This window comes from Amblyomma mixtum, chromosome 2 (assembly GCF_055824585.1).
Source record: "Amblyomma mixtum isolate Tamu chromosome 2, ASM5582458v1, whole genome shotgun sequence".
In the NCBI taxonomy this organism is placed as follows: Eukaryota; Metazoa; Arthropoda; class Arachnida; order Ixodida; family Ixodidae; genus Amblyomma; species Amblyomma mixtum.
In genome coordinates, this window is record NC_143013.1 from 47,998,055 (window position 1) to 48,024,959 (window position 26,905).

Genomic DNA, 26,905 nt, shown 5'->3' on the forward strand with positions numbered 1-26,905 from the left:
GGGACCAGGGTCGAGCCCGCGCCTTTCGGGTCAGCAGCCAAGTGCCATAACCACTACGCCACCGCAGCGGCTTGTTTAGAGACTGTGCTCGTTCAGTAATTCGGCTCCTCATTCAAAGTGCTCGAACGCATTGTGCTTAAACAGATGCTGCGTTGTGGTTTAATCAATGGTGACAGTCGGGTGCGGACCGCGAGCACTTCTGACATACGCACAGCAAGACGATAGCAACAAAACAAGCTAAAGTGAATGGGCCGCACGCGGTGTGCACGCTTGAGAGTCCAGGATAAATAATTTGACATATTCTCATGAGCAGTACTGGGTCATGGGTGAACAAAGAACGTCACCTGTCTGCGCATTCGGCGTCTTTCGCTGGACCACTCACCACGAGTAAGCAGGTCACGAGCAAGTGCAACGTTGCCTCTTGCCACGGCCAGCCGAAAATCTTCCTGCAGCTCGGCTGGTGTTCGTGACACACCTGAGCTTCCACCTTCGCCAAATGGAGTCTGGCCATTTTGTACAGCAACCGCAGGAGCCTTGAATCACGCCAAAGACGAACAGTAAGAATATGACATAAATAAGATGCAGCTATCAAAGTACCATGTAACGCTGCGCGTAATTTCTAACTTGGCTACCCGGAGACCACTGAGAGCGGCACGGCAGTGAACAAGGCAGCGTCCTGTCCAATGCGCTTTCGTACCTTACGGTGCTTGTCGCCACTTGAACTGAAGTCATCTGAGAAAACAATCTCGTCGTCTTCAGAGTCCGTCCAGTCAGCGTATTCAGCTGGTAGCCCTGCCATGTTTACGAACGCGGGGTTCCAATCACGCCTCGAAGGATGAATGAATGACGAAAAAATTACACCGCTCAGTTTTGTGGAGCATAATACAAGCGCGCTCAAGCGCGCCTCGGCAACGGCTTTGGCTGTCGACTTTGCTTTGGCACGTTTCGGCTTGTAACCACTCAGTTCTGGTTACTCCTGCACTTAATTATATCCTTCTCACTTAAAAATACAAAAATAAACAACTTTTTTGGAAATTTTATTAGTCAATTATGTTGTATTAAGCTAAGTTTGAGGTAAGTGCGCTTTAAAAACTTCATTTTAAATCATAGAGTGATCATCTACGAAACTGCACCCAAACTCGAGCGGCCGAAATACTTCCAAACATATGACGAGGTAAACAGATACACGTTGGCTGCAGGGATGTGAGGTTTTTTTGGATGCGTTTGCTGCTCATGATGTCACTCAGATAATGCAGATGGAAACGGACGAATACAACTTTGACTTCGTTAAAAAGGTAAGTATTTCTCGGCGCGCCTATCAGTTCTCAATGTGAACCAATTGACTCTTTTAGATATGGCAGCGTTGATTGTTCAGCGTGGTCCGCTGCAAAACTGCTGTGTGCTTCCACCTGTTCATACTTTCGAGCATTTATTTCGCACACGGTTCGCTACGCTTGCCTAAGCCACGGGTATTGTCTTACTTGTAAGTATAGGCTGTTGTCATGGTGCCATGGCTGCTGTATAGAATGGCGGATCTTTTCATGTAGAGGCATGCTCGCGGTGCCATATTATGGGTGTCCATTCGCGCGTTGAAGGTATCACTGTGACGAACAGCTGTGTGCTATAAAGATGTCAGGATTTTATGTGCACTGTGTTCGTTTTTTTTTTTTTTTTTTTTCTGTGCCTTGTGCATGAGCGGCTGTAGCCGAGATTTGTGCGCGTCCTCAGAGCAGATGTCTTGGTAATTTCGCGAAATATTCATCGAGCGTCTCTGACAGCGTTGTTTGTCTATTTTTTTCCCCGATACCTGCTGTTGATGGTATGTGGTTGTGCTCTGTGTAGTGGGTATTAACGGCTGACCATGCCATTTTCCATAGTTGACAGTCCGTTATTCTTGTGCAGTGAATGCGTTTTTTCTGTACTGAATCTGACGCCTTCGTTTCCCTAGCTCCTAGGTACTTTTTGCCATCAGCTTCAGTCGCGGCATCGTAACTTGTGAGTGGTCCGTGAAACGCGGACGCTTGCGACGTTAGCCAGCTGCTGAGTCCCCTTCGTAGGCGTCCTGAAAAATCTCATTTCTTGCCGAATCGGAGGGTGCCTAATTGGTTTAGACAAGTCTTGCACAGTGCGTTTCGGTGAATTTAGGTACTGCAACGACATCTTGCCTTTGGTCAGAGTCGGTCATCGCATCCGTTCCTTGCATTTGTTCCTTGCATCAGTTTAGTCTCGTCTGAACCGACAAGCCAGGCTCAGTTTCGGTTACGCGGTTACGTCCCAAAGCGACTAAGGCTATGAGAGACGCCGTAGTGGAGGGCTCCGGAAATTTCGACCACCTGGGGTTCTTTAACGTGCACTGACATCGTACAGTACATGGGCCTCTAGAATTTCTCCTCCAAAGAAATTCCAGCCGCCGCGGCCGGGATCGAACCCGCGTCTTTTGGGTCAGCAGCCGAGCAACATAACCGCTGAGAACGCGGTGGTCTCTTTTCTCCCTAGCGACAGGCCTCGCTTCGCTACGACGCCAGCGAGTCAGCGGCACGCAAGTTCGTCCGCGACGCACGCCGCTGTCCTCTGCGTTGTGGCGCGTGCCGCTATCTCTGTGGCACCCAGACCGCCCGCACAGCAACGTCTTCAGCCGAAAGGGAGAGAAAGCTGAAGCGAGTATGTATGTTGTATGTAAGACGCGCAGCGTTGTAGTCTTTTTGCTCTCGTGTGTGAAGCGTGTACTTTATTTTTTTTTTTACCCCCCGCCCTGCGACGCATCTGGCAGGGAGCGGAGCGCTCACCGAGTCCTTCGGCTTCTGGGAACAAACCGACGGTAGAGTAACGGCAGCGAGAGCCTTCTGAGGTCCGTTGACAGCCGGTGAATCGCGAGCGAAAGCCACTGGTGAAGTGCCTGGCCGCATGTGCGTCATAGCGCGTACGAAGCTAGGCTGCGTTGTTGGCGTAAATGGGCGAGTGTATTGCTTTGTGCTGCCTCCAGTGCACGATTTATGCGCGAATAGAAGAGGCAGTAATCGAAAACAACCAGGCTCAGATGACATTGCACACTATTGGAGTGACCGGTGAGAGCTGTGTTCCTTAGAAAATATGAGCTGCAGTTTAAATTCTCGGTTGACTCAGACGGTGAAAGGTGTGACTGTTTTTGAAAGCAGTAGATAACTACTGTGTGGTGATAGGAATGGTGGCACAAGTTAGTCCGCTACAGAAGGAAGCTTCCCAGTATGAAGCACAGCATGAAAGCCTTTCTTTTGATTAGTAGTACAAGGAATTGGGCATGCAAACAATCACAGCACGAGCTACAGCCAGCTCCACCTTACGTTTGAGCAAAACCTCATACACGGTTTATCAGTAATCATCATGGCAACGCTGTCTGCTTCAGTATTCTCAGTATGTTCTAGGTGCATGCTGAAAAGCAACATGAAAGTCTTCATCGCTGGAACCTAGCCATATTCTTGGTGATGATATGTTTGTAATTCCACAGTATTATCATTTATTGTGAACACCCAGTTTCATGACTGATGCTTGTAGTTCAGCAATAGAAGTATCTGGTTTGTCCACATATGCATGATGTGAGTGTGATCTCTGACCATTTTTTTTTTGTTTCCTCACAGTATAGTCTTATTACTCCAGTCAAACTCTAAAGTTGTGCACATCTTGGCACTAGTCTCCTAAAGAGTGACTATGAATAGTTGCCGCCCAGTTTGTGAATGTGTGTCCCGTTTTTCTGCACCTGAGCACTATTTGGTCTCAAAAAGTTGGACATTTTTTTATAGCTTTGCTGGTTTAACTTGCTCTTTTTGGCTTGGTTTTGCCTCGCAACACGGCGGAAAAAAGTCCAGGTGGGAAGAAGAAAACTGCACCAATAAATGTGACTTCCAGAAATCAGGTGTTTGAAACATTCACACTCATGTGTGTAACAAAAGTTCCCTTTGCATTTTATTTGTTCGCATACTTCTGTATTAAAATTTTTTTGGATTCAAAGTCGTAATTCAATTTTTTAAATGCTGCACTATGAAGCAGTCCTTCGGAGACAAATTTTTATTGACAATTCACATATTCTTTCGAAAATAGCAGTGGAAAAAAAAAAATGTGGCGATATTCAAAACTGCTGAGCATGTTTCTTTCAGTGTTTCATTTTTGGAACATTGATATTTCTCATATACAGAATACTAATGCCGTCTTAAACGGCTTTTATGCCCTCTTGAGTGCAAATTTCTTCTTGCTAGTTTCTTTGCAAGTTATGGCAAGCAAATTATAGAGAAAATCGCTATGCTTGAATAAAGTTTTCTTTCATTATGTGAGATTTTTTGTATTCAATGCCTCAGAAGCAGTGGTAGGCAGAAAAGCATCTGTTGACCAACAGCTTTTGCACCATAGCTGTGATGTGCACGTCCTACAATGCCCCATGCGTGACTCCGTGATCGCGTGACCGCCTTCTGCATGTTCCCCACGCTTCCTTCACTTTTGGGAGGAGTGCACACGAAGTGAGGGGGGATGGTGGAGGGGGGGGGGGGGTCGTGACCACGTGTTCGGGGTTTGTGAATGGGGAATAGCACCCATCTGTTCCCTTTGTGTGTTCTTCATTTGCTTACATCTTTACATTTTTTTTTAAGATAAGCTGCTCTGCAATGACATTGCAGATGTGCATACTGAAAACCAAGGCACTAAGGGCCAGTGGAGGTAAATAATAACTAATAGGACCAGGGCATACAACATGAAGCATGGTACTGGTACACGGGTACAAATCATAGTGCACGTGTGGTGCACCGGTTGATAATGGAATTCTGTGAGCAACTATTTGGAACATTTGCTTATATTATGAAAGTAGAAAAAAAAAAACTGTGCGCTCGGTCACGTCAAGATGCGCAGCCATCGGGTGAGGGAATGCATGGTTCGCATGGGCCCTTGAAGCTCCTTATACTTTAACGCACTCCCCAAATCCTTTAAAAAATTCGGATCGATCTGGTTTATTTGTACACATGGTAACTAGGGGTGCCCCTCATAGGGAATTGTGGAATACTGGGAGAGGATGGGCAAAAAATGGCCCCCCTTGTAGGGGTGTGAAGCAACGACCCAACACCCCGCCTGGCCAAGATGACGAGTGGCCTGCTTCTCTCCCCCCACTCTCTACTTTTGAACGCGATAGAATTAAGGGTCCTGTTCTGCAGAAAATCCAGTGCTGGCGTCGTAGATGTTGAGAGAAAAGGCAGGTCGCCTTCCTGCCATCTAGGTTACATGGCCTTGTGACTTTTTGGAAGAAATAGTAGCGCAAAAAAAGACGCGCACGAAAAGGTCAAGAAAGACAGGACAAGCGCTACCTGTGTCTGAAAGCCTCTCACCACATGCAAAGGCAAAGATATATTCGCTGTCAATAGACCGTTGCAACGCTAAACGCACACCGTAAAATGCTTCGCTCGGTTAAACGGCTTGCTTGCAGTGGAATTTGCAGTGGAATTCGACACAGGGATGGTAGACGACGGTCTTGTTTTTGAGTGCCAAGTTTGGATGGTGTACTTTACTTATTTGATCAGAATTAATTATTGGCAACCCCCCATAACAGGCATAGTGCACGCTTAGCATTGCAAGTGTCTGTATGGATGGCCCCAATGTACAATTCTTAGAGAAAACTACTCTCAGCCTGTCGCAGTTTTTGCCAGCCTTGGACCTGCGAAAGGAACTGTGTTGGTAGAGCTCATCGTAAAGGCTACCCTCCTTATTGAGGGTGCAGGTGTATTTGCTGGCAGGATTTTTTGCGACAGTGCTGCGGGAAGCAGGTCTCTGTGGAACTTTTTAACAGCGCGAATAAAATTAAGGAAGTGACGACAACAGTGAAAAGAGGACTGACTTTCAACTGTTTGTTCTGGTGAATGCCAAGCATATGTAAAGATATGAAGCACCAGCAGGAAAGGGAAAGGAAGAAAAAGGAAAAATAAAACCATCATCATGAATGGCGCAGGACGATAGCACCAAGATCCCAATCACCATCCATCTGAAAACCTTGGCTCTTTCTTGGTCATTATAACTGATGGCATTGCAACACCGCGTCTTGCACGAGCAATCTTAGCTGCCACGATTATCTCTCGACATGATGGCACAAATGCATTATAATGTAGCACTGAGAATGTGTCTGTATTGCAAGGAGCTGAAGAAGACAAAGGAAATGACACAAAAGCTGCGCGAGCTCTTGAAACTAGTTTAAAACTTTGTTATCGTTGGTTGGAATTTTGAAATAGTCTTTCTTCGTTACATTGCTGCTGAGTGAAATGTGTCCTGCGGGGCCTGTTTGTTATCTTATCTGAATTGGGCAATGAATAGGTGCACTTCGTTTTAAGGCGCAGCTCTTAGGTGCCCGTTCCTGGCTTTCGCTTCGGCATAGTCATCGTCATCAGTGTAACCGGTTGTCCAAGTAGCAGACTGAAACTCCACTGGAAGGTGGCTGCCACGGGAATATCGCGGAGGGTGGCTAGTAACATGCCACCTACCAGCCGTGAGGAGCTGCACTCAAATTTTGTATTACCGGCTATCGTAATCATCTGCCAATTTTCTTTTTGCATTATCAAGGGATGAGTACTATATGCCTTTAAGAGTCTGTTAGTTGGTCCCTTCTCTGTAACCCAAGCGTGTCAAACATCTACTTGTAGTGGATAGCCATTCGTGTGCCACGAGAATGAATGCTTATCCGCATGCGTCAGTATTTTGTTGGCGTCAGTATTGCATCCAACACCTTGCTACTACCACAATGCATAAGAGTCATGACCTGTCACAAAGTTTTCTACATTAGGGCCAGTATGATACACCCTGCGAATAAAAAAATGGAGAAACCGAGCCACTAGATTCATTCATTCATGTTATTCATATGATATCAGCATATCATCTTTAAAAGCAGAGTTGAGGCTAACAAACCTTGCTTGTCGTCATCGTATCGCCAGTATATGCTTATTTCTTAACTTTTTTACAGCTCGTTGCGTATTCCACCCTACAATAGCCCTCCAGCACGCATTTCACTCCGCCTTGGTCATCCCCTGCAAGTTTCCCATCCACAGACTCGTACCACAACATTTGCTGCATCATTCTTTCCTCACTCAGCCAGAGACTCAAACGGCCTTCCACACGGCGTCACTGCAACCACCTGTCCATCCTCATTTTCAAATTGTATAACTGCCATGTTTAATGAATAACATCTTCGTACATAAAGTTTGATTCTATCTGTACCCACCCCTTATGTAATACCCCCTAACTGGGGCTCTTAAAGGTAAATAAAGTGAAGTGAAGGTGCAAAATAGGAAACTGTGGATGACTCGGCAAGCTGATGTTGGGATAGAACCCTTTGAGGTATTGAAGGACTGATTGCTTATTGAACTTTGCGTCTAAATTGGGCTTGATTCGAATTCAGAAGGCCATTTTCTGCATAGGCGCTAATTGCTTGAGGAAAAACACACATCGTGTGAGAATTTACAGTGGTTTTAGATACCGTGCAGTCCTGAAGAAACGTTCTACCATAACCTGGAACTTTTTCACTTTCAATTTAACTCAAAGGTGCTGTCTATTAGCTATAGAAAAATTTTGTTTCGCATGCACAAACTAAAGGTGACGATGCTAGAACTACTGATTGAACGTATTGCGGCTGATTTGTGAGCTGCCTCCTGTACAGTAATGCCGCCTTGTGGTGAAGGTTCGAAGTTGGTATGAGTTGGCTGTAGAGGCACCCGGAAATATTCTTACACCATGGTCTGACCATGAGACCACACATGAAGGGTCCCATATGTAAGCACCTACATCACACTGCTGCCATCTGACTACAGGAATCTTCTGTGCTTCATTCGACTGGTTTAGAAATTGGGGACATCTGCGCGTAGTCGGAATTTAAACCCACACAGAGCACGTGTACAGCTTACACTGCATGCTGTGAATGGCGGCAGGGCTACCGGAGCCTCCTCTTGTGCACAGTGTGAACAGTCACCTATAAAGAGTCTGACTGTTCAGTGAACTTCAGTTGTGAGTTATGCTTGTGTCATCACTTCTCTCTTCTGTTGATCATGCTATGCATTGTAGTAATTGGGGGTGAAATTCCTCTCCTGTTCTTGTTAAACTGAAGAGAACTTCTCACTGAAACTGTTCAGCCATGGGGCTACCAAAAAATGTTACCTGTGCATAGCGGGCAACCTGTGGAGTAGGACAGTATATGCAAGGATTGGTGCAGTCTTATGTGAAGAAGAGCAGTGTGTGCCATCTGGGTACACGGGCACCTCTGCATTTGACCTGCACCACAGTGTGCAGCCACTGCGGCTGGCACTGAAAGCACAAGTGCATGCTCGTGGCCGCATTTGTTCGTGGTGTCTGGTGCTCGTGTGTCCACGCGCCGAGCCTTCCAGTGCCGTCATCATCTCTGCAGGAGCAGAGTGCAGAGGAGGAGGAGGGCCGCGGCGGAAGGCGGGGTCGGCGCAGTTCGGGCAGTTCGGTGGGTGCAGGGCGCAGCAGCAGCAGCAGGCGGGGTGACATGAAGGCCAAGCTGGAGCGCAGCAGGCAGAGTGCACGCGAGTGCCGGGCACGCAAGAAGCTGCGCTACCAGTACCTCGAGGAGCTGGTGGCTGACCGGGAAAAGGCGGTGCTGGTGCTGCGCCACGAGCTCGACACAGTGAGTTGGTGACAGTGTGGCTGCTACATGACAGTAAAGCCACCTGAGGGGAAGTAGTGCCTCCCCTGCTTCCGGTGTGCCTCGATGCCTACCGTAGCAGATGATTTCAGAAATGCTATGGAAGGAAATGCGTGTGAAACTTCGTTCGCACCTTGCGGAGTAGTTTTCGGGTATAGTTTTTTCTCCTTCAATCAAGTAAATAGCCTTGAGATTGCTGTGTCAACACTGCTAAAAAAACCAGAGATTAGAGCAGTTCTTTAAAGATTAAAGCGCTCGAATATTGAGGACGCATGCAACATGCAAGCAGTGCCTTGAAATGCGCGGGGAATGTTACTAAATTATCAGAGTTTCAAGCCTTCACCACGCGAAGGAAGTATCATGGGCCCCTTTACATGACTGTTGTAGAGGCAGAAGTCGTTTTATTTGTTTGGCTTGGGAAACGTTGGGACAGTTTTGTGTCAGCAGTGCTGAGTAACGGTGCCCCTCTGCATTGGGCTATGTTGCAGATGTGTGAGGCTGATGCGCGGAGGATGTGATGGCCATGTGTGGTAGTTGTTTTCAGGGTGGTTCAAACAGGTCTTCAGTGAAATGGTCCTGAGCAAACAGGGAAAACAAAAATAGAACTATTAAAACTAGAACTATTTACAAATTTTCGTGACTAATTTACGATTTTCATTACAACACCGCCTGTGTTCTGCAGCAAAGAAGAGCAACCATACCATAAAGTTCACTGTCATGAGCTATATTGTAGAGCTTAAGCTCATTCGGGACTTCATCACAAGGATGGCTAAATGCTGAAAAGAATACATATGCAAAGCAGTGTACGAAGTCCAGATTTCTATCGACATCACTTGTAATCGTGAGGCAGCTGTGGAATATTATACGATACTGGTATGAATATACTGATGGGAATGGCCGAACCGTCCGATGCGTATCAAAATCTTGCTTTTAAAGTTAGTTCTGCGCTCGCACTGAAATGTTAAGATTGCCTAGAAAAACAGTGGGGTGCGTTTTTGACTATAAATAGCATTAAACTAGAATATCTGCGAATATAGCGATTGTTATGGTGCAGTCTTACGATATATGAAATAATTGCATTCATAAGCATTTTCTTGTTGAGAACATGCACTTGTCCAGAATTTCTGGGCATGAGTGAGTATGATCCTACAACCAGTTAAAATGTATACACACGTGAAACAAATTTATGCCACGAAAGCAAACTAGTAGAAGAAAATTTTTCCTTTGTAAGGGGCGAGTTGTCCTTTGTGCCTTTTCACTGCTGATCCTTCACACAAGCTGAACGGCCGGAATCGTGAAGCTTGTAATACTCCGGCCACATGCACTAAATGTTGGTGGAGCTTGAAGCATGGCCCAGATAAAGTCGCTTTAATGTTACAGGCCACCCACAGGTGCTTACATTTTGACAGCAATACAGGGAAAAGGGTCTTGACTAAAAAGCACTAAAAAGCCGACAAGGTGTGCCGGCATACGCAAATACTGCACGTTTGAAAGAGGCCCTGCCAGGAATAAGCCGGGTTCAGTGGAACCATTATTGGAAAGCAAACTGCAAAGCAGATGCACTTGCTTCACAAAGCCGCATTGTTGCCGCCTTGAAGTTAGCTCACTCAATCCTATGCAGCCAAACTTTTCTCCTAGCTGCATTGCGCTCTCCGAATGGCATAGAAAAAAGCCTCTTGCCTTCGCTTTCCTGGTTACGACAACCGAAGGCACAGCAGCACGGCATCACGCCAAGTTCTTGTTGTTTTTATTGCTATACGTTCAATCTGTCCGTCGCAGTCCACTTGTGCAGGGCTGTCCACTCTTAGTGCGAACACGTAGTGCGTTACCATGCTGTTCAGAGGGTCAGTGCGTGCGACACCGCTGCATCATCATCAGCAGCCTGATTATGCCCACTTCAGGACAAAGGCCTCTCCCGTACCTCTCCAATTAACCCTATCCCGTGCCAGCTGCGGCCACCCTATCCCCGCAGACTTCTTAATCTAACTTTCTGCCGCCCAACTAACTTTCTGCCGCCCCCTGCTGTGCTTCCCTTCCCTTGGAATCCCAGTGTTACCCTTAAGGACTATTGGTTATCTTGCCTTCACATTACATGCTCTGCCCAAGGCCATTTCTTCCTCTTGTTTCCGACTGGGAAGGGGCAGTGATGGCATAGAGCTAGAGCATCCTCCTGGCATGCAAGAGGACGGTGGTTCTAATGTCAGTGCCACGCAATTCCCCACCGGGTTAAAAAAAAAAGAAAGAAAAGCTCCGCATGTCAATGGAAACGCATAACCTGGCCTGAGTTGTGGCCTGATCTCAGTGATTAGAACCGTGGCATGTGCTGTGGCATTCACTACTGTTCAGCTAGGTAAAGTGAAAGCGATTTTGCTAGTTTATCCCCTAAAGCTTGAACCTGACTCCTTGCCACTGATTTCATTCCAGTACCGGCAGTACTTCCAGGAAATGGACCAGGGCAACATTCCCGAGGCTGTCCTTGAAATCCTTGAAAAGGATCGGGAGGAGCAGCAGCAAGAGCAAACAGTCCTGAAACACGAATGAGGGGCCAAGCCCGGCTCCCTACAAATTTGTGACATTTACATTGAAAGGAAAGGCATAGGGAGTCATTTATGTTGAGATAGATGCTTTGGATTTTTATGAACCAAATTTTTAGTTCAGGGCTGGACTGCTACAATGAACCCTGTGTTTGAAAAAGTGTGCTGGTGCACCCAATCATGAAGGAGTAATGCAAGATAATATGGTATAATTCAAAGTGATTGGAGCGTCCATGCAGCATTTACAGCTGCGCATATGGCACAACATAGAATTTGATCATGTGTGTGCAAGAATGGTTGTTGCATATTTAAAAGTGCTTATTTATATATGTATTGTGAAAGATGGAGAAAGTCGTGGAGTGGTAATAATATGTTTCACCAATAAAAGTGGTCGTGGCATTTATGGTGTCGTCATTCGCCTTTGTTTATGTCAGTTGAAGAAGGTAGCATCTTTTTGGAAAACTGAACAGTGGCTAACTACGGCATTTGTTCTCCATGTTGTAGCGCTTGCAGTTTGCTACAAGGAATTATATGTTACCGCAGTTCACATGATACCATGAAAACCATTATTTATTTACTTATTTGAACCTCAGTGGTCCCCAGGCAAGACATTACACGAGGGGTGGGCGCTTGAATGGCGGTTAACAATGATTGTTGTTGGTAATCATTGAGATGGCATAGCTTCCTTGACGGCAGTTTTGAAATGACCAGGATCAGGGATTTGAGCTAGGCCTCTGGGAACGTCATTCCAGTTGCGAGCTGTGTGTACACAAAATTGCTTCTGGAATGTAGTAGTGCAGACATAATGCAGGTGCGGGATGTTGCTGTTAGGATGGCCTGTGTAAAGTGTCCGACACACTGGTGGAATGGGCTGGCTGTCACGGGATAAACAATGAAAAAAACTTTTAATAAAGGCAGAGGTGTGAAGTTTGGCAACAAGAAGTGAGAGAAGGAAGCTGTAGCTGAAAGTTTAAGGTGGATATGCTAGAGTATTGCGGTAGTTAAATCTTGAATCGATTCAAGAGCAAAGATAAGCCGTTTGTCAAACTTCCAGCGATGTTCTGTGTACTCCTCCTGGTGATCCAGTCTGTTTTCTGGTACCAATATGCATCTTCGAGTCGCACCAACTGGCCCACATGGTCACCTTGTTAAACTGAGATAAGGTTAGACTGAAGGGCAACCTATGGCTAGAAGGCTAACCTTAGAAGGTTAGCACCTAACCAAGTGCAGCGAAGTGTAATAGAGCTTTTGCTCTGTATAACTAGGTTTAGAAGAGTTGAAACACTGCCAGTTCTTTGTATCTGTACCACGTCTGTCCACGGAGTTATTCACAAACGAATAGTTTTGTTTATCAGTGTATAACTGACCTGACGCTTGCCCAATTTGTGAATCTGTACACATTGCAGACTAGAACTGTGTTGCTGCCTGTTTGTCTGTTGATGAGTCTTATGAGCAGTTTTTAAGTACTTTGAAAGGAATTTACAATAAGTGTTTTCCCTGGAAGACAAAGAAATCGGACACTAAACTCGTAAGCCTTGGGTGACTCCGGTACATGTCAGAATGATGAAACAGAAGTCCAGGTGCTTCAAATGTGTTATATGTCAGCTTGTAACCCCAAGCACCCTACCTTGATCACCCTCCCACCCCAAGCACCCTACCTTGATCACCCTCCCACTTTGCTCAACATTCGAGGCGGCCAAGGACACCCCCACACCTCCCCATGCCATGGGTTGGGGGCCTGTGGGAATGCCCCCAACCCCCCTTTCTCATGGGAGGCCGCTGCGCATGCTGCTCAACCAGGTGGCCAACATGGCTATATACTCCATTTCATACATAGCAGGCAACGCTGCGGAGGTTGCTGAAGTAGTGCATCCGCGAAACCATATTACTCCGCCACGTATCATTCGTTCTTCTCGAAACTCCAGTCATGGTTTGGACGAATACAAAGAGTGGTATAAAACGATGTGGTGGCATTGAAAATGACTGTTGAAGCTGTGAGGCGCGCAGTGTTCGGGCTCTCTGGCCATAATTTTCCCGGAGAGTGGACTACTTTTTGGGCGCAAATTTAGTAGAAGTAATTCGCCCTACCAACCGCGTATCATACTGCCATGTGGACTTTTTGCTTCTCGGAATCTCGACGTAGTCGCAGGACGAAAATGTGGCAAGAGGTAAAACGAAGTCCACAAGGTGCCAGTCACAGCACTTAAGATTTATTGCTATAGAATATGCTTGTTCGCTTTGGTTGTATGGCGAACTTTTTGCATGCAGACTTAGCCTGCACGAACAGGCGCGCTAGCTTTGGCAGCGTTGCCTGCTATGTATGAAACAAAGTATAGTCAGATATGACTTGAAAACGCAGGCTTTTCCCCGTCAAAGGACCCCTTTCCAGCCAGTGGCGCCGACCGATTCTCATTATTAGCCTGCTAGTGTCACAAAGCTGGGAGGGATAGATGAAAGGGGATAATCCCTTCCCTCTACGGTCGGGTAAAGCCCCTCTATGACGTTTTCTGCCAGCCAGCGACAATAGAGGGGTTTTATGTTCGAGGACCCCTCTCACCATTGTTACGCCAGGAGGGTCATGAAAATCGGCTGATGCCATTGGCTGAAAGGGGGTCCTTTGATGGGGAAAAACCACTGCCTTCTTGAGTTGTATCCGACTACAGTGGACAGAGCTCAGTCCCATGGACTCTTGGACAAGTAGAAGCCCACCCTTGAGGTTTTATTCTTTTCTTAAAATAAAGTTGTTACTCCTCCATGAGAAGTATCGCATCTTGGCAGCAGTCCCACGTGAAATGTTTCGTGCACACACGCGTTCGCGAATTCGGGGACCACTTGAGGAGCTGGATAGTGTCACATAGTGGTGACTGCAGTGCAGTGATCAGGAAGACAGTGAACATCGATTTCAAATAAAACTTTTTATTTGGGCTGACTTGCGCCTGCAAAGAACTGAATGACTATGCGCCGGCGTTGCAGCAAGTGTGCTCGGTGGTCGTCGAACAGAATGCCCACCGCTCTCGGCCGTGCACAATTTAAAGCTGACAATGAACTTTCGAGGTACGGCGTACAAAAAAACAGAACTCAGTGGTTAGGGTGCTCAGCTACTGAGCCTTGCGAGCGCCCAACAAGTTGGGCGATAGTGGCGTTGTGTGGTGTAGGGTGGCCCAGGCAGCCACCCTTGGAGAAGCAACCATAGGTGCGCAAAATGGGTCACGTGGCATCACAATCTACCCACTGGCAGGTGGCAGCTGAATTAATGACTGATCATGAGGGGTTGCTCGGGAAGAGCAACCAGGGTCACACAGACCTGCAAAAGGTCATCACAGGCCGTCAAAAGCATTGACATGGTAAAGACCAGACACTGTACGTTTTCTCAACTGGTTCATTAATTTCGCTGTGTCCCATCAACTACACTGGGACTGCCTTTGAAATTTTGCAGTGAATATCATGGTCCATACTGTGTTGTTGAGAAAACACCCCCTGTAAATTACATCGTGGAGCCACTCACACCTTCATTGGTCTTTCGTTGCTTGCGCCATCACGGCTGTGAAACTGTCCACAGCTGTCTCAAGACCTACTACGACCTGCTCCTCTCGCCCTCGCCTTAGGTTGCCAGGGTGACTCCTCTTTATTCCCGGGGCCACTGTAGTGAACCATGGTGTACATACCTAATGTTGGCCTGGAAGATGAACATGAGAAAGACTAAGCGTGGCCGTACTGCATGAGATAGCTGCTGTGGTTGAACTGGCTGTTTTTTTTGAGTCGTCTGCCGTTGCGATTTGTGTGACTTACGTCCTCACTTTGACACGTATGAATAATCCCCTTTCGACCCGAACTGTCAATTGTGTGTTAATAAGCTGCCCCCTTTCATAGTGCTGGCACCAATACCTTCTTGCTGCACTTTCAAAGCACCTGCAATAAAGTAATCCACCAGAAATGCTAGAAGCTTTCTTGTGTACTGCAGTTTGTGTGTATTAGATTTTAAACTTCCTCTTTGGTTCATGTGCGGTTGTCTGACTTGCTAACGGGCACAACACTAGTCATTCAACAAAATACAGAAAGATCTCACTTGTACGATCACAGTATGACACAGATTCATAAAATTCCCTCGCCGAAGTGAACTGTGGCTCTGTGAACTCTTTCTTGCATCCAGACATGTGGTATGAACACAGAAACAATGACCGCGGCAGTTAGAAGCGCTGCCCAAAAATCACTGACGCCGCGACTGCCACTTGTGCAGTACACACCGCAAGCATCAAGTGGTGACAGGCGACCAGCACATCGGCACTATTGATGCCACGATAGCCAGTTGTGCAATATGGTAAGTGGCCCTAAATAAATCCAATCAGCAGTAAATACATTTGTGCAAATGCATTTCCCATGCCTCAGCATATAGATTTTGTTCATTTTTTTTATTTGAATTTCTGAGTATACCAATTTTTTCATGGTCCCGCGAGATTTAGATCACCAAGATGCTACTGTACGTGCCAGGTCTGCAGTTAGTGTTATATAGCCAACAGTTGCAGGTGTAATAAAATCAGTCTTGCTGGTAATTATGCGAAAAGTGGAGACAAAACCAAACTTCGCTCTGCTCACTTTGCCATTTATTAGGCTCGAGTATGAACAGTGGGTAAGAAAGTAATTCAAGTTATGGCTTTTCACAGACACTACTGTCAATGCTTGCAGCCGTGACTAGGAGAAGGCCCCCAACAAAACTGCACTTGCAACCAAGACATGGAATGACTGACAGTCCCCAAAGCAGATGGCCATGCAGATGTGCTGCTCTACCCCGTCTTCATTTTTCAAGTTCACTGATGCAGCTGTTGTCAGTGCTTGTTTGTTGTCTATTGACTACATGTCACATTTTTCTCAAAGTGGAATTCCACAATGTCCCATTTTTTATGTTTGTGCTATCACATTACTGCAAAGCCATCAGACTGAGGCCAAAGGGACTTTAAAAGCTGCACTGAAGACTAAGTGGAGCATGAGGCTCAGGACGACTTTATTCCATTGCATAAATGAATCAAAGAAAAGTGAGGGCAAGTTTTAGCACAAATCTGCATAAAGAAAGGCCACAGTGTTGACAAAAAATAAACTTTGCATGACTTTACTTGTCCTTTCTGTGCATGCAAATATACTGTGCTATGTTTAGTGCTAAGTAGGGGTGTGCGAATATTCGAAATTTTCAAATATATTTCGAATATTATATTTTTAGTATTCAAATTCGATTCGAAATCCAAGTATTCGTGTTCTTTCGAATATTCGACACGACGCGAATATTCGTATCTAGCCGAATATTCATTGTGAGCACTGGCGTTCATTTCGATCCGCAAGCCCTATCGACAGATACATAACAACATGGCGGCGCCCACACGGAAGGAAAATTCTTTCTTCCTCCAAGGGCCATGCCGTAGCTGACTGTGCTGGTGAGCTATTTTGTGGCTATACCTGCGAAGCTGGTATAGTCAGAGCTGTGCACGAAGTACCTCTCAATACGTGCCAGGTCAGTTCCAAGTGAGAGGGCAATTTCTGTGGCTGGAGGAGTCGTTTCAGTTAGAAGGGAACTACTTCTGCCTGACCATGTGGTGCAGCTGGTTTTCCTTCACGACAACCTTTTACGTCATCCCAACAACGCGCTTTTGTGCTGATGGCAAGCTAGCCTTAATCAATGCTGTGTACTAGCCATCTTCTCAGATATTTCCACTCTTCTAAGAACAATGTTCGAGACTTTGATACTTTTTGTGCAGCCACACACACCTTTTGTGTTCATTTAATCACCGATAGTTGAACTCTGATGTTCTTCGGTGCCCAAATAAATGTTTTGTAGTGATTAAATGCGTATGTCCTTGATTATTCGATATTCGATTCGATATTCGGAACTAAGTATTCGTATTCGATTCGTATTCTAAAAATTTGATATTCGCACACCCCTAGTGCTAAGCACAAAAGAAAAAATGTCGAGTGCAACAAGACAGCGGCAACCACCATGCCTCTTGGCAAGAGGGCATGGCAGGATTTGGAAACAAGGCAGCAATGAGAGTCATGCAAGAGGTTTTTTGTGCAACAGAAGTTCTTCCGTGGCTTTTTCTTTTAATGCAATATTTATTGCCTCAGGTCATAAAAGGGGAACGTAAAGATGGTTAAAAAAAGAAGGATGGCTAAATGAAAAGGTACACCAATCTAATGAAGTCGAAGAGTGAGCAATGATGCGGTCCCTGCGTCCAAGCAATATGCGACCTTCCGAGGAGTTCCTTGATAGTGGCTAGCTGCTGTCTCAAAGCTAGTATAGGGACACCCAGGACAAACTCATCCAATTAGTGTTCTCGGTAAAAATTGGATTCTCTGGCACTTTCTGGGTACGATGACATTTTTCTGGGAGCAAGAGATTCATCTACCAGCCAGAAAACTGAATTTAAAAATTTTCTCGCCGGTCAATTATACCGTTTGAAGTGAATGGCGAAAAAAAATTGGTGTCGACACCTGTACTTCATTTTTTTTTCGTCCCTTCTAGCTTATGCAACTCAGTTTTTGGTGATTAGAATAGGGTGCCCTGTTGATACAGGCTCACTTCAATTTGTCCTCAGTGACACTTTATACTGTGAGTGGCAAAGGTTGCATTATTTCTGTGCTCCGCTTGTCTGCATTTGCAGCCCTGGCAGCCACATGCGGCCAGTGTGCATCCGTGTTGCACAGCACCCACGGTGTTTCCCTAAGGTGACGTGCCAGGTGCTACAACCTCAAACCTTCGACTAGTCAAGAGTGGCAGGTTTTAAAAATGGGGGCATCCGACAACTGATGTGATTAAGTAGCTCTGGCGATAGCCACAGCTGCAGTTGTGAGGCATGTCGGTGCGGTGAATGTGATGATGCATCGTGGATTCATAGCTCAGAGTGGTCATGTAGCCGGCCAGCAGTCATATCTGCCGTTGGCTTGATGTAGATGCCCTCGGCAGTCTTCCAGTGGCACGAGCTGTCGGGGTAGCTCAGGCCACAGATCTCCACTTGGCCTCCTATGGGCCGTCCATACGTCTGGCCAGATGAGCAGAGCCACCTGCATTTGCACCCAAACAGGGCAGGAGTCAACTAAGGAAGGAATTTGGGCTAGCTGGTGTCTCTGATGTGTGTGAATATTAGAAAATTTCGAATACCAAATCAAATATCCTTCTATCCTTCTCAAATCAAATATCCTTCTAGGGACCATACATGCCGCGAACCATGCTGCTGCGATCAATAGATGCGGGATGGAGGGTTCAGTGCCGCGGTGAAGCCCATTTGCGTGGTGTTGTTCTTAAAGGGACAGTGAGGAGAGCTCTATCAATATTTTTTTTACAGCAAAATCCGATAGTTTGGCATTTCATGGCTTTGTTGCCACTTGGCTGGCAGCGAAAGATGCGTTTATTTCTAAGAAATTTGGATTCGAGGTTGAAAAAGTTTTTCCCGCCGCTCTGATTCAAACTTGGAATTCTCCTATGACGACACAGGACTAAGTGACGTGAAACATGACGTGCACATGACGTAACGCAGACTCCGTGATTTCTGACGGCCAGCAGTGCGGCCTGGCAGCAGCCGAAAAGAAAGCTATCGCCGGCAGCACGTTGAAGGCATCTATCGGCTATTGCGGCCGTCACTACCGTCGCTTCGTTTACGTTTGCATCGGTGTTTTGCCAGCATTACGATGGATCCCGTTCTCGAAGTCGTCAACGAAGTTCTAGCAAATAGACACCTTTAGCATACCGTGTACCTTGTTACCGCTAGCGGAATACCGGGAGCCCGCCTACTGCCGTTGAGCAGGCGCTTTGGTCCCGATGCTGCAGACGCGCGCGTAGTTGCCGGACACGTGGCGCCATCTGGCGACGTCAAGGAGATTTGCGCATGCATTGGCTGCGCCTCAGTGATTCGTGACTCCTCGTGTCCTAGTTTTACTAGAACCATTGGTTCTAGCAACACTGTTTTGTCCTATGGCGTCAGCACGCTTGTACTTGTGAGTTTGGCCTGTGGCGGCGATACCTGTATTTTGGTTCTTGCTCTTTTCTACATTACACGAGCTTTGTTGTCAGTATGAGTGGCGTTTTTGTAATCAGGAGCTGGTATTCTGTCGATACAAGCCAACTTCAATTTCTCCTCAGTGTCCCTTTAATCCTCATACAAGGCCTCAGAGATTGGAAGATGCAGCTGGGTGCAGGCAGGTTCAGCAAACCCAGCCTTTATGCCTGACCATGCAGCTCTTGCCCATCTCACACACTAAGATGTGGCGCTAGTTTATTATGGTCCCTTATTACAGCAAAAGGTACTTTTCCAATGCGCATAGCAAGACAATGATAAAGTTAATACGCTGACTTTTTGTTATGATCCCACAAGTGGAGATCAGTGTCGCGTCTTTTAACAGATACAACTAAACGTAACTGCAGAAGCAGCGCTCCACTGTTTCTCATGAGTGCTCACTGAATATTCGCACAAGCAGTGAATAATCGTAAAAATATTCTACCTGACTCGGCTCCCTCACTATTTGCTAGCAGAACTACGCTATTCGCACACGCATAGTTTACGTGACTGACCTGTCATTTTGCTTTCTCATTTTTCAGCATGCCCTTGGAGCCAAACGAGAGTGTGTACACAAAAAGCTGTTGACCTACTCTCAACACTCCAACAAACACCATATTTCCCCAGGAATCTGGTGTTTCTGAAGTGAATCCTCCACCCTTCAGAAGCACCACCTAATGAGAACCGCTCCCCCCACAGCTAGGGGCAGCCCACCTTCACTCCCCCCCCCCCCCCCCCCCCCCCCACCCGCCTTCTCCCCACTCTTCCAGAGTGGTGGCACTTCCAGAGTGCTACCATCCCACTTACACCCTCCATGTAGAACTAAAAAACTTGGGGGCCTTTTTAACCGTATTCTTAAAAAGAAAATGTGATAGCATTTAGGCTGCCAGCTGTGGTGTCTACAGTGAGTGCAGTACAATGTTTTTCTTGCGATTTTCTCGGCAAAACTCCAAATGGAACAGGTTCCGGTGCCCTTTATTTATGAACCAACACCTTCTGGAGTGCCTTCCACTGGATTATCACATGGGATGATACTAATCAAACCCACTAATCCACCTTAATCCATCTTCTCGGGTGGGCCTACTTCCTAAATTCTGGGGCTCCTTAGGGATAACATTAAGTATAGCTTGTGTTCGGGCTAGTTGGTTTAGCACTAAAGTAAACTGCAGGCGCTGCATATTCTACAAGAAAAGAAGAGAAGCTAAGAAAGACATTTAACGTGGCTAAGCGCAATGAACCGTGTTGAACATCTTTCCTAGCTTCTCTTCTTGTAAAACTGTGCAGCGCCTGCAATTTTCTCCAGTCCTTAAGAATTTTTGGGAGCGGGCCAAATTTTGGGGGTCCTCACATTTTCAGCCTTGGTGGTGCCTCATGATTGGTGCACTGGTAGTCATGCGTTTTTGACAACGCCATGACCCTCTCAGCCGCATTGACAGATCATAGGGAGTCCTCATGCCTTGATTGGTGCAGTGGTTTTAAGTGATGTGCCACTGCCCCGGTACCTGGCTGCTTCAAACACAGCCACCCGTGGGGCTTGTGAGACCCAGGTTGCCCACCTCGAGCTCCCATAAGCTCATGTGCAGCGCCACGGTGCAGAGGTGGCAAGGGCACGAAATCTGGCAACGATGGGCAATTTGCTCACAATCAAGTGGGCAGGTTGCGATTTCACAAGGTCACATGACTTCTATCGACCAATCAGGGAATTTCGCGGGGAATTTTAAATTTTGCGGTTCTCTCCTCTGGTTGGCCAGTCAATTAGGGTTATGTGACCTGATGACATCGTCAGGGAACTGAACAATCTGGAGATTTTGTTACGGAGATGCCAGAAATTTTGTAACACTACAGCCTAAATGCTATCGCATTAAAGGGGGATGTGGATTTCAGAGGTGAAATTTTTTATCTTTTTTTGCGCAGAGTAATCAAATCTGGCATGCTTATTGGAAAGTCCACTGAATGCTTAAATGCAAAATTTCACTGAAACAGTATTGATATAACAAATTTTTATGTGTTTCATCCATATCAAACGTGGTAGGAGTCTGCACTCACTCTTACAGTTGATGCAGTGACATTCTCCAAATATTTTTAGCAGCCTGGCATTTTTCTACACAGAATGTTATATCCACGCGTGCATAATGCACTCATTATTGTCATGACGAAATAGTGTGGGATTTATGAAAGGGAAAGTAATTCGAAAATACAGTAGTGCCACTGCATGAAGAATTTACAAAGAAACACAATGCAACAAACTGCACGAAAATCCGCAAAGCTGTTGTCGTGCTACGCTTTCTGCAAGCAGAGTGAAACCATCTTCCTGGTGACACTGATCTTGCCGCCAGTGTCAGTGCAAAAGCCAAGCTATTGCTGTTTAAAATCGGTCATTTTTGTCAAGATTTCAGCCAATTTTTCGCTACCTATGGGGCACAAAAACATTTTTTGAAGTCACTTCTGGGGCCGTACTACGAAACGAACACGAATCTGGTCAAACGTTATTGACAGTGACAAGGCTGTTTTAATAAATGTGTCACACCACCACCACTCACTGCCACCTATGGTCATCCTGCAGAAAAATTCTGTCGGGTATTCCAAGCCTCAGCGTAGAGTAAAAAAGAAATCATCGAGGGTAATTTCAACTGCTTTTCCAGAACTGCCGCATCAGATGCCTGATCATCCCGTAAATTTTTTTATGTCCCTTGCATGACCTCAACCCTACTGGTAACATTGCAGTTACCGTATGGCTGCTGAAAGCAAACTGCACTGGGAAGGAAATTTAACTTATCAGGAGCAGGAAAATTTCATGTTGTGATCTATGTTTATCAACATTTCACAAACCATCCTAAACGAAAAAGCACAGTGAAAAATTTGGTACCGCACCCTCTTTAAAGAAGTCAGGAGCAGCAAATACTATTAAATATATCAGCACAAGACCCTGCTCATGTCAGCACTTCTTTCAAAAGTGACAATGCATCGGGATAATAGACACCTTTAGCATACCGTGTACCGTGCTACCGTTACCGGTACCGGAGTACCGGGAGCCCGCCCACCGCCGCTGAGCACGCGCTGATTGGTCCCGATGCTGCAGGCGCGCGCGTAGCTGCCGGGTACGTGGCGCCATCTAGCGCCGCCAAGGTGATTTGCGCACGCTCATTGGCTGCGTGCGGGCTCCCGGTACTCCGGTACGGGTAACGGTAGCACGGTACACGGTATGCTAAAAGTGTCTAATAGCAGTGAGGGGGATGGAACAACAGCGTCATACACCTATCTGCAAGAGCACAATTGACAAGCTGCTGCTGACCACCTTGGCTTGTTGTGTCACCAGATGGAAAAAGACCAGAACTATCGGTTTGGTGCAAACACTCACGCATCAGTGTCAATGTGCTTGAAGCGCACCGAAGCACCCCTCTCCCAGAAGTCTGAGCTGCAGACCACCGTCCAGTTGTCACCTGCACGCAGATCAGATGCTCGCTGCATTGCACAATAGAGACCCTGCTTCATAATGAATGGGCCTGCGTGACAATCTGTCAGAAATGCATGCAATCCGATTGCATCCGCTTACCGGTGTCGCCCTCTCCTCCGTCTCCAAAGGCACTTATCTCCTGATTATTGGACAGGGGGGACACAAAGTGGTGGCTGTGCAAGTTCTTGCGTGTCACCAAGTGCTCCAGCCTCACCAGTGACCCACAAGGAATGGGATCCCTGCAGTGAAGTCGCTAAGGTCATTCATTCATTCATTTATTTATTAGTCTTTGTTGCATTAAAAATGTACGCAAACACTGCCCGGACCCATAGCCAACGGCTAGTAACGGGTCCAATGGAAAAAAAGGTATACAAACATGCAGGCAACAATATACCAAAATAAAGACAGTAAGTTAGCATAAAGAAGGCTAGACATCACTCTCAACACTTGTAAGAGCATCAACAAAAGAAATACATATATTACAAATTATATGAACTAAAAACTTACAGATCAAACAAAACCCGTAGAACTTATACAAAAATTAAGGCATCACAAAAAGCGAGGGGAAAATAGCTGTTAAGTATTTACAAAGCATCACAAGGGTACAACACACGAGAACAGGATAAAATGATTTCAGTGCACACTTTTTAATCACAAACATCCTTAGAATAGACGCAAATGTACAAATCTATAAATAAATCAAGGTATCAGGATTCTGCTACATGCAAATAATATCTGGCAAATATCTAAGACGACTATTAAAAAATGAAAGTATGAACTCAAAGTGTGTCATTCTTTTTAAGGTAATAATTTTTTATTCCAATAGAGAAGTTGTAGGCAGTCTTTAGGTCGTGGTAGGTCAAGTGAGAGGTACAAAATACAAGGTCAAGGTCAAGTGAGAGGTACAAAATACTCCACTTGGCCATCAAAAGCATCCTGATGTTTTGGGAGATTGTGCTCTTCTCTGCTATGCCTATGTACCTGTATCAGAAAACTGCATGGTGTGGGCCAAAATACATCCTGAGGGTTTACCGGCTTTATTCTCTGGCTTTGTGCGGTTTAATGCCCCAAAGTGACACAGGCTGATGGATACCACAGTAGAGGACTACGGATAATTTCGACCGACCACCTGGGGTTCGTTAACGCGCACTGACAACGCACAGTTCACAAGCCCCTAGCATTTCGCCTCTACTGAAATGTGACCGTCATGGCCGGGATCGAACCCACTTCTTTCAGGTCAGCAACCGAGCACCATAACCACTGGGCCACCGCGGCGGCTAGCAAGGTTTTACATTAGCATGAAATAAAAGATTACCGTGCTTGCACTTAACGCTCATGGACCACAAAGCATTAGCGAACTGCTTAAAGGATTATGGGCACGTGTTTATTTGAGACTGTTTTTCTTCCAGGGTTTCAGTTACTGTGAGCTGTAACAAATTAAGGCCAGTATACATAACTGCCACAGGTGAGATTGTGGGTGGTGCAGCACGAAACAGACGAAAGCACAACAGAAAGACACCACAGACGAGTGCTGTCTCACAACTAAAGTTTTTGTTGAAAAGAACATTAAATTTATACATCAAACAGCCGAGAGCACTTGCACAAGTACTTCCTAGGGGTAACTCTTTAGCTAATCATTTCACACACGGTGAAGTACTATCAAAACGAGATATCCTCCCTCCTTAGTTCATCTCAAGTTAGGATCATGAATTATCTAGAAACAAAATCTCTTTGTCAACCAGCAACAAGGAAGGCTGGCTTATACATTGTTTTTACAGATAAATATCCTTTAGCTCTCGGGTTGTCTTATCCTGGTGGAGAAACAAAATCTTTGTGTTAGTGACTAGAGGGTGGCACTTTTTTCTTTTCTTCTTTCCTGGAATTGCGGCAGTGGTCTTTTAAATGGGAATATCTAGAATCTTACAGTGAATTGAGATGCTCTTGCAAATGAATGTTAATACAGCAACTTGTCTGTCCTATATAAACTTTCTTAGATGACAGAGGAAGCTCATACACTACTGCGCAGGCGTAGACTACAAATGATGACCTATGTTATACCTGGCATCTAAATGGGCTGATGTTAATCACCTTCTCATGGCGATCCCTAATGGCACGGCAGAGCTCGCTCAACTTATACGCAGCCGAAAAAGTGATATCCACCTCAAAGCGTCCAGCCACATTCTTCAAACTGTGTGCAATTTTCTGTATGTATAGAATTACAGCTACTTTCCGATGTAGTTTTTCACGTTTTGGATTTACAAACCCAGCCCTCACCACTTGCAAGACCTTTTCACAAGTTGCCGAGATAACACAATCTGGAAAACCTGCGGCTTTGAGCCTGCGAACCTGTAGTAGCACACTATCCTGAATACAATGATGGCAAGACTTGATTAGGCTCGAGCGTATGCAAGACACTGCAATTCCGTTTTTTACAATCTTCGATATGTGATTGTGCTCACAGAACAGTGACTCATTCACTGCTCCGTCCTCTGCAGCGAATCTTAGAGCCCGGTTATGTAGTAGATGGTTTATGGTTTATGGGGGTTTAACGTCCCTCAGGCTATGAGGTATGCCACAGTGAAGGGCTCGGGAAATTTCGACAAACTGGGGTTACATAGTAGTAGAGACACATGAACATAAATGTAAAGCTTCCAAAAGCACTTATGTGCCACTCACCCACGTAGGCAAGCCTTTTCCCGTTTACCCTTGACAACCCAGTGGCTGTTGTTGTCTTCCCTGTCGAGGGTTCCTGTGACAGACTGCAAGGAGGAGAACAAGTGGTAGACTGACATTTGGCACACACAGGACACAACCCACCTGTTGGCCGCTGCCAGAGCCGTACTTAATGTCATGGGAGTGGAGGCGTACTTGGTTGTGCAAGTTTTCCAGCTTCAGCACAGAGCCACATGTGACGTACTGCAGGTCTAAGGGTATAAGCAGCAGCACATGTGTCAATAAATGGAACCTTATATCCCGGAAACTTGCACAGGCATATGGCTTCCGGACGACGCTCACAGGTATTAAAAGCCCCTTTAATTTCTCTAACTAGCCTTCCATCTAGATGGAACGATATGACGGCTAGTAGAGTTCCATCCATACCAGTCCCCTCATTCCTTCTCAGACTAACCCCTGGATACAGTATGAGTTCTACAAGCCTTCTACATAGAATGCTGTACCTTGGTGTCAAGTGTCCTATCAAGCTTTGATCAGACTAGCACCAGTTCATAACATTACAGTGTGTACAATGGTTAGTGTTGATACCCTTTTCATCTAAAACAGTTCGGTTCGCTGCGACAGAACTCGAGGGGCAGTTGCTGTTCTTTCTGACCGTAACTCCAAGAGTGGTGATTTTTTTTTTTTTTTTCAGAATGCCAACCGCTTCACCCAGACTAAACACTATTTGTGCCTCTAAGTTCCAGGTGCCCACAAAAGTTTTCCGAAAACCAGAAACATGAAAAATCTAATTTCCTAAGGGGCAGGTCGCTCAGGGCATTGCAAACCACTCTTCAGTTTGCGGCTGCATACTCAGTCTGCCAAGCAGTTAGGCTGTTTCTGTAATTTCAAAGTTCAAGAACTTTTGTGGGCACATGTACCAGTGCATATAATATCAAAACATACAAATATTTGCTGCTGAGTGCTTTTACTGGCTCTCATTCAAAAAGTTTTGAACTTCGTGAAGAACGTCGTCGCCATGCAAACTTTGTCAGTGCTGCTCAAACCGATCATGTGAGTACCAAGCTCGGTTGTTTTAGCTGCTAGCCTCAGAAAAGTGCTCCTCCTCAGTGAGGGGGAAGCTCTGCGCCAGTATTCTAGAGCACTATGTCTGCGCGAGCTGCGAAAGTTGGCGAGCACGACACGCTCTTCTTCTTTGACTACCTGAGGATGTTTTCATAAAAGCCATATGTTTAGCTCACTCACCAGCACAAGCTAATGTTCCCAAGTGCACCAAGATAATAAATAACAGTGATATTTTGCACCAACACACTGAACACATTGCGTAAAAAGCACAAAACGCAGCCGGCGTCCACCTCCGTGTTGTCATCGTAGCACCAGTAGCACTTCGAAACACACGAAACACACGTCATCATATACCAGTGCATGAATAGCGACAACGTGAGTCGAATAAAAAATGCTTCAGCCAATACTATTCTTTTTTTAAATGGACTTTAACAGCACATCTTTGCTTTCATAAGAGAACAAAGTTGAATCATTTTTATAAGCGTTT

General features: G+C 45.9%; 3 protein-coding genes across 6 annotated transcripts in view; 1 reads left to right on the forward strand and 2 right to left on the reverse strand.

Annotated features, from left to right (window-relative positions):
- LOC149359246 (ankyrin repeat, SAM and basic leucine zipper domain-containing protein 1-like) overlaps positions 1–2,247 on the reverse strand; it is a 36,995-nt gene extending 34,748 nt beyond the window's left edge. Inside the window, exons 1-2 of one of the 3 annotated variants that reach the window (XM_089571529.1) lie at positions 2,166–2,247; positions 383–533 (exon numbers count right to left, since the gene is read on the reverse strand). Coding sequence is in view for 1 of the 3 variants with exons in the window: in XM_089571528.1 (XP_089427654.1) it covers positions 383–533; positions 698–799 (253 nt within the window). In the remaining 2 variants the exon portion in view is untranslated. Of the gene's footprint in view, positions 1–382; positions 534–697; positions 936–2,165 lie in introns of those variants that run through there. The other 2 variants (XM_089571528.1, XM_089571530.1) reach the window with 2 other exon arrangements.
- Positions 1,139–11,589, forward strand: REPTOR-BP (REPTOR-binding partner). Of its 2 annotated transcripts, XM_089571531.1 has the most exons (4): positions 1,161–1,295; positions 2,497–2,661; positions 8,396–8,638; positions 11,081–11,589. In XM_089571531.1, the coding sequence occupies exons 1-4, from the start codon at positions 1,251–1,253 to the stop codon at positions 11,195–11,197; spliced, it is 570 nt and encodes a 189-aa protein (XP_089427657.1). In that variant the 5' UTR covers positions 1,161–1,250; the 3' UTR covers positions 11,198–11,589. The 2 variants fall into 2 exon arrangements, with proteins under 2 accessions (XP_089427658.1, XP_089427657.1); XM_089571532.1 differs by lacking the exon at positions 2,497–2,661 and having other exon boundaries at positions 1,139–1,295.
- Positions 11,590–15,769: 4,180 nt separating this feature from the next.
- Positions 15,770–26,746, reverse strand: LOC149359248 (stromal cell-derived factor 2-like). Its single transcript, XM_089571533.1, has 6 exons — positions 26,599–26,746; positions 25,498–25,604; positions 25,357–25,439; positions 22,780–22,919; positions 22,585–22,666; positions 15,770–18,237 (listed from the first exon to the last, which is right to left on the reverse strand). The coding sequence occupies exons 1-6, from the start codon at positions 26,720–26,722 to the stop codon at positions 18,066–18,068; spliced, it is 708 nt and encodes a 235-aa protein (XP_089427659.1). The 5' UTR covers positions 26,723–26,746; the 3' UTR covers positions 15,770–18,065.
- Between the last annotated feature and the right edge of the window lie 159 nt (positions 26,747–26,905).

Excerpts from the sequence above, each read along its gene's own strand:
- LOC149359248 (XM_089571533.1), bottom strand. The coding sequence starts at position 26,722 with ATGACAACACGGAGGTGGACGCCGGCTGCGTTTTGTGCTTTTTACGCA. Across the intron at positions 22,920-25,356 it reads GAAAAGGCTTGCCTACGTGG|GGATCCCATTCCTTGTGGGT; the intron begins GTGAGTGGCACA and ends ACTTCACTGCAG. Across the intron at positions 18,238-22,584 it reads AAGCACATTGACACTGATGC|GTGGCTCTGCTCATCTGGCC; the intron begins GTGAGTGTTTGC and ends GTGCAAATGCAG.
- REPTOR-BP (XM_089571531.1), top strand. The coding sequence starts at position 1,251 with ATGCAGATGGAAACGGACGAATACAACTTTGACTTCGTTAAAAAG. Across the intron at positions 1,296-2,496 it reads ACTTTGACTTCGTTAAAAAG|CGACAGGCCTCGCTTCGCTA; the intron begins GTAAGTATTTCT and ends TTTTCTCCCTAG. Across the intron at positions 2,662-8,395 it reads GGGAGAGAAAGCTGAAGCGA|GAGCAGAGTGCAGAGGAGGA; the intron begins GTATGTATGTTG and ends TCATCTCTGCAG.